Genomic DNA, 7,119 nt, shown 5'->3' on the forward strand with positions numbered 1-7,119 from the left:
TCTTCTTCTTCTATGTATTTGGTTGTTATACGGTCTCTCTGCAGCCCGAACTTGTAGTGATCCTCCTGTTTTCAGCCTCCCCAGCACTGGGGGTTACAGGCACGCACCCACTACGTCCCGACTCTGTGGCCAGCTTAGCCTACCCTGGAAGTGGGCCTGATGTGGTATGTGGTGCCAGAGATCAAACTGAGGTCCCTGCACTTGCCTAAGCTTGCCTAAGCAGGTGCATTAGTCCGCTGGGCTAGCTCGCCGGCCCCTGGATCTTATTTTTAATGTCAGGAACAGATACTGAGTCTGTAAAATGCCTTCCAAGCACTCATAGCCATGAATTTCAGCTTCTCTTCCCTTTTGATCCCCCGCTTTGATCCGGCCCCTCCACATACCTGGTCCCAGAGTCCTGCATGTAGGAATAGTCACTGCCTGGCTGTGGGGCTGTGGTTACCGAGGGCTCTGCTGCCTGTGTGGCCTGGAGTACTGGCCTGGTCCTGGCAGCTGCAGTCACTCCGAGAACCCCAGTGGTCCTGAGCCTACTCCCAAAGCTGGCCATTGAGCATCTTGTCTCTATTATTTTCTCATCGTCCTCATATATTGATAGTCTTTGGGAACAAAAGGCACCCCAGTTTTTTTAAAGTGGCATTTGGATTTGTAAAATGTACAATTCCTGATCACTGAAAATTAAATGCATAAGAGTCATTTTTAAAATGGGAAATGGGGTAAAGTTTTGCATAAATCCTTATACGGGGGCCTGGTTTTACTTGTCTGTATTTGGTCCTTTTGAGCCTGGCGTCCATGTGACACCATGACACGGATTCCATTTGAAAGCACTCTTTCTGTGTTATGACCACAACATCCATTCAACCTTGTCCACGCCTAGAGTCGCAAAGCTGGGGCTTGGCCCCTGTCTCTTCCTGTTACTGGGACGGCCAGTCCACCACTGCTTCTAACATTAGCAGTGACTGCGGAGGCTTTCGGGGGACACTGGTTTGAGCACCTGCACACCTCCTGTCCCCTGAGAAGGGCACCCCTCGTGTGAGGTCAATGTGATTTGCGAGCACTGCCTGTCTCTCTGCAACCATCCACCTTTCAGAGCTCAGTTCCTCTGTGGTCCCTCTGCCTTTCGTGCCATATATTAGCCAGATGACTGCAGTTTTCTTTCTAGTTTGCCTAGAAAGTAGCTTCACATTTTAAGGTTTCTCATGGACAATTTAGACATTCCACTAACATTCTTAATCCCATAATTGCTACCTTTCTAAACCAACATGAAGCATGTTTGGCTGCCTGCCCTGGGCCTACAAGACACAGCTTGAGAGTGGTGATTCCACTGCAGGGGCAGGACCTCAACACATACCAAAGTGAAATGCCATCGCAGTAGGATGCCAGCCCCCCGAGCCGGGCCCCTTGAGCCAGCAGACAGCAGGGCTGCAACGAAAACATGCTGAATGTTTAAATTAAAAAAAATATTACAATAAGAGACATGTTGCCACAAATCCCCTAACAAATCTCTTGCTTTGAGCTCACTGATCCCGTCACTTTTTTTTTTTTTTTTTAAATGTATTTAGTACAGGGTCTCGCTACACAGATTGGACTCGTAGTGATTCTCCTGTTTTCAGCCTCCCAAGAGCTGGGATTATAGCGAGCACCACCAGGCCCACTTTCAGTCACCACCTCAGCGTGCTCCAGGGGTGGGACTGGCACCGCATGCTGGGGATCGAACCCCAGCCGCTGCGCTCTGCCTAAGCTGGCACTTTAGTCCACTCAGCTATCTGGCTGGCCCTGACCCCAACATTCTTAGTGCTTTCTGAAGCTGTTTTGCAAGTCCTCTCATGACTGTCTTGGGTTGCTGGGTTGGGGTTGCCTCAATGTCCTGAACTGATGCAAAGCAATCGGCCTGTCATTGTCATTTTGATCCTGGAGGCCTGAAGTGTCAGCGCCAGATTCCTGTGGCTGAGGACACAGTTGTGCTTTCCGGCCTGCCTTCCCGCTGGCGGGCACTTGTGGTCAAGCTAGCATTTCTGATCCCAGCGTCTGGATCAGTGCTCTCTGAGTTCCTAGAAGGCAGCTGGCGGGCAGGTCTGGAGGCAGAGGGCCCGAGGAGGCGGGCTTCTGCCGGGGAGGTGTAGGGGACATGCCAGGGCACCGGCGCACACAGTGTCTGGGGCGGGCTCTGAGGGGTGGGTGCCGCGTGGCCTGCAGCCTCAGTGTTCAGTGCCACTTGTGCTCACTGTCCTGCTAAGGAACCCGAGGCTGTTTCTCCATCGGAGAAGGGCAAGGCAGGTAGGAGCAGCCTGTGCAGCTGCCGGCAGCAGGGTGGCGGGCTGCGGCACGTGGCCCAGCTGGCCTGCTGGCCCGCAGTGGAAGCAAAGCTCCCGAGGGCATCTCCATACTGTCTTCAGCTGCTTTTAGGGTATTATGGCAGAGCACAGCAGCTGTGGCAGTGAATGCTGAGGTGTGATTTTATGAAAGGTGACTGTTTAAACTTAAAAAAAATTATTACAGCACTGCTATTGGCGCCCTGGCTGATGCCTCTCCTGTGTGAGCACCCCACTGCACCATCCTTGCCACTCTGAGAAGCAGTTCAAGTGTCTGGTTACACGAGTGTCCTCACGAGGTGCGGCAGGCTGAGTGCTGCTGTCTGGTGCCATCTACGCGAAGGCAGGCTCGGCGGAGGTCGCGGTGTCTTCAGCCAGCTTTCTTATGAGATCTGGCCACATGTGGCTTCCGGCTCCTCTGCCAAAGTCGAAATGGCCACAAAAGGCCCACGGAGCGGGGCAGATGCTGAGGAGGGCGAGCGACCTGGTGCTGTGATTGCACCTCGTATGTGCTCTAGAGCCTGGAATGCTGACTATGTGGCTCCTCATGCTAAAAGGTTTGACCATTTCCTTCAGGCAATTGAGAAGTGTAAGTTGAGGGCCAGAGAGACAGTTCAGTGGACTAAGTCAGTGCCTGCTTAGGCAAGCGCAGGGGATGGGGTTTAATGCCCAGCACCACAGGCTGTGCAGGCCCCATGCTCAGGGATGCTGAGCAGGCAACCGAGTCCAGGCGTGGTGACACATGCTTGTAATTCCAGTGCTGGGGAGGCTGAGACAGGAGGATCACTACCAGTTCAAGCTGCGTAGTGAGACCCTGTACCAAATATATTTTAAAAAATGTAAGTTGAATTTTTCTATAACATACGATCCCCTTCACTATAGTTCTTTAAAAAAATCCTTTTAGATATTTTCATAAATTCTTTGGGATGTATGTGACAGTACATCTGTGAGTATAAAACTTACTTTTGGGTCTGAGTGAACCTGTACAGAACAGCACAGTGCACAGAACGATGGAGAGATGCTGAAGCTTGTGCTTTATCGAGTCTTTCTCTCAGGAAATGATCCACTGATTGATTTATCAGTCTTGTGTTTTCTTCAGGAAAGTTGTTAGTATAATTCTGCACAATTCTAATATGTCAGTGTAACTTCTTGTGGAGTGTATTGTGCTTTCTAGGAAGATAACTCATAATCTGGAAATTCATAAGATTATTCCTTAAAAAAATAATCTCATTGCATTTGTTAGTGTTTCCATGGAAACACGCACAGCTGTGGTGGGGACACCTGGGGCTTGGAGGGCTCACCAAGTGCAAAGTCCTGGAGGGCGCCGCAAGAGTGAGGGGGACCAGTAGGGAGACTCTGGGGCCCATGACCAGTGGGTGACAAGGAGGGAGGGAGGAGAGGAGAAGAGTCTGTGAGGCAGCAGGGACACAAACCCTGGGGACTCCTGGAAGTGAGCTCCAGAAGCTCGAGAAGACAGGCCCCGAGCCTGCTGGCCTCCTTCAAAGACCAGGCAGGAAAAGGGTGAATTCATTCAAAGTAAATGTGAAAAGACCCAACACATCGACATACGCCCCACAGCTCGTCCACGCAGGTAGACACCACAGGAAGCAACCGAGACCCAGAACACCTGGAGCCCACCAACCCCAAAGCGGGAAGAAGCGGGGCTACGGGGCATTCCCATGCTACTCTCAAGCACATTTGTACCTGTTCTGGGGTCTTGTTGGAAAAAATAACAGCTGAGCCGCCGTCCTCTACATCAGGGTAGTTAGGAAAGGTGCCAGTCAAATTCCTGCAGAGGGAAAGAAGGCAAATTAAAACAGTCATTAGACCTCTGCGAGCTGGCCGGCCTGTGCTCGCCCGCCTGAGCCGTGGTGGTAGGGCAGGGCTCCGGGGTCAGCGAGGGGCAGGGCGCCCTGGAGAAGCCTGCAGGCCAGGTGGGCGCAGCGGGGCTCCGCCTTGGGGAGGGGGGTACTGAGCCTGAGACTTCCCTAGACAGACCACGCTTCGATTGCCCCTTGCTGTTGCACAAGACTGAGACGCTCTGTGCTTCACTTTAGAGTGAAGCAGCAGCACAAATCACTTCTTCCTGTTTAAAGTTCAGGACAAACACTGGGTTTTGAAGCTAAACAGAGGGACGGGCCGTGCAGATGGCACATGATTTAGTGAGCGGCTGACACTAAAATTTAAAGTTGAGAATCATGGAAGGGATAGGTGGCTAATATATGGAAGCCAAACTGACTTCAGACGAGTGTCACATGTGCTGTGCAAGCAGGAGATAAAGAGAACCCACCACGCGCTGTTGATTCTCCAAGGGACAGAACCTATGGCGTGAGGAGACCCCCCATGCCCAGGCCACATGTACAACAGTGGCGCTCAACCTGGCCTTCAGGAGCCTTTTACACTCCTTACTTTCTGAGGATCCCAAAGAGCTTCATTTATGTGCTAGCTATTGAGATTTTGATATTTATTAGATATTAAAACTTAATATTTCCCTTCCTCCTTCCCTCCCTCCCTCCTCCTCTCCCTCCCCCCTCCTTTCCTCCCTTCCTTCCATTCTCTCTCTCTTCCTCCCTCTCCCTCTCCCCCTCTCCCTCCCTCCTCCCCCCTGTTGCTCCAGGTGGGGTCTCCTTAGGCCTGAGGTGGCCCTGGTTTGCCAAGAGACCTGGGCTAGCCTCCAATGTGCCACTCTTCTGCCTCAGCCTTCCAGAAAGCATATGTTGCCATGCCAGGCTAGAAATTCTGAAGCTATATCTTTAATTAGTTTAAATAAACCCACTATGGGTGGCATATATAACATTTTTATAAATAATACATTTTTCAAAGGAAAAAATATAAAGCATGCCACTGTTTTTCATATTTTCTTAAGTCGATTAGTACCTGGCGGGCTGCTCAGTGAAGCAGTGGCGGGGGGGAGCAGCCTCACAGAGACGTGGGTGGGGAAGAGGAGGAGGGGCCATTTGCATAGCCCGTTAGGCACGGGGAGGAAAGGCATGGATCCAACGCTGTGGCTGGCCACTGCTGGTCTCGGTCATTTGATGAACAATGGACCCTCGAGTGGCCTGGGTCTGCTGGCATTGGTGCTCTTCTCATGAGCGAAGGCTGTACTGGCCACTGCAGCTGGCACGGTTGACTCCCCCCTCAGGGGACACCAAGGGGAGGCCCAGGCCACATCTCAAACCCCGGCGCTCTCTGTCTGCAGCCTGGCTGCGCCACTCAGCTGAGTCAGGTTCTGGGTGGGACCCTCCCAAGTAACGCCACCCTCCCAAGTAACACCATCTCACACCACTGGTGTGACCCTCTCAAATGCACTTTACCCACAATCCCACTGCGTGGCTTCATTTTTATATTTTTGAGGTTGAATACTTGTTGTGGCTACTTTTCTTTCACTGGGACAAAATACCTGACACCAAGAATTAAGGAAATTTGTGGAGGTTTCAGTCGATAACCAGCTGGCTCCAAACCAAGGTGACACGTGGCAGAGGGCAGCCATACATAGTGGCAGAAGACAGCAAAACAGCAAGAGCAAAAAGGCCGGAGCAGCGGCAGCCACAGCAGGCAGAGTGCGAGCCTCCCTCCCTTCCCTGCACTCAGCCTAGCCGCCCCACAGCGGTGTAGCGCTCACACCTGTAATCCCAGCACTGAAGATCGCCCTGTGACTGCGTGAGGCTCCGGGGACTTCTGGACTCAAACCATAACAGTGTTTTGAATACTCAAAAAAAAAAAAAAAAAACCCTTAGTGACAGGTATTTTTAAAAAAGCCAATGTTTCCATATTCCATTTAGAACTAACTTGGCAGGTGGTCCTTAATTATGGATCACGTTAATTGTCAGTCTAAGACTTAATGCTATTTCACTGTGGCAACACGATCAGCAGTGTATTTCTAAATAGGTTAATGAACATACTCAGTTATCCTTCATCGTGTTAGCTTATTTAAGCTGAAATTGAATTACTGTCCGAGAATCACAAAACTGTTGTGGAAAACACATGAATGATTTGTGTCTAGAAAATGACAGCCACCCACACAGCTCATCACACACACACACACACACACACACGCACACGCATACACACACGCACATGTGCACATGTGCACTGTCCCTTCCTTGTGCTCACGTGGCTGTACCTGTCCCTGACCCGTGGTGTCCCTGGTGCCCTTTCCTGTGACCCGTGACTTGGGTGGCACTAGGAGGTTGCAGGGTCAGTGATGGTTCATGTTTCTGATGCCCCTGCATGGCTGTGGACTGTCCCCATGGGGGCTGGTGGCCGGCAGCTCTCCAGGTCACTGTACAGCCAAGACCTGGCCCAGAGGGGTCAGGCTGGGGCTCTGTTCCCTGCAGCACAGGCCATGTCAGAGCCACAGAGGAGGGAAGCTGTGAGGTGCAGACCTGAATGAGGGTCCTGAAAATGTCACTCTGGCTCCCTCACAGCCTCGTCTGCAGTTGACGCCCGCCCGGGGCTTCCGCAGGAGAAGCCCAGCTCCCAAATTACAGGGTGTCAGGAAGATTTCTGATTAAAAGCCAAGAGCAAAGTGCTTATTCTTTGTGGAATCTGCCCCCTCTGAGCATCCTGGCCCCCAGCAGTCCCTGGCTTTCTCTGCACTCTGGGGTCACCAGGCAGGGTCATCAGGACACACAGTACCACCACCTGCGCAGCCTGGAACCTGAGGGCTGAGGACCTGGACAACCTGCTGCGCCCAGGGCCGGCTCCCTGCATGGGCATCGGGTTATCCAAACAACAGTGATGGCAAAGTTGCACCTGCACCAGCTCTGGGCCCTGGGAAAGCCCTAGGCCACTGCTTCGGGCTCAGCCA

General features: G+C 52.1%; 1 protein-coding gene across 3 annotated transcripts in view; it reads right to left on the bottom strand.

Moving 5' to 3' along the window:
- Positions 1 to 7,119, bottom strand: part of Iqca1 (IQ motif containing with AAA domain 1) — a 135,330-nt gene that overhangs the window by 73,183 nt on the left and 55,028 nt on the right. For all 3 annotated transcript variants that reach the window (XM_023722227.1, XM_023722226.1, XM_004637340.2), the window contains one exon: positions 4,014 to 4,098. In XM_023722227.1, the coding sequence (XP_023577995.1) occupies positions 4,014 to 4,098 (85 nt within the window). The remainder of the gene's footprint in view (positions 1 to 4,013; positions 4,099 to 7,119) is intronic.

Source organism: Octodon degus, unplaced genomic scaffold, assembly GCF_000260255.1.
Source record: "Octodon degus isolate 3935 unplaced genomic scaffold, OctDeg1.0 scaffold00089, whole genome shotgun sequence".
Taxonomy (NCBI): Eukaryota; Metazoa; Chordata; class Mammalia; order Rodentia; family Octodontidae; genus Octodon; species Octodon degus.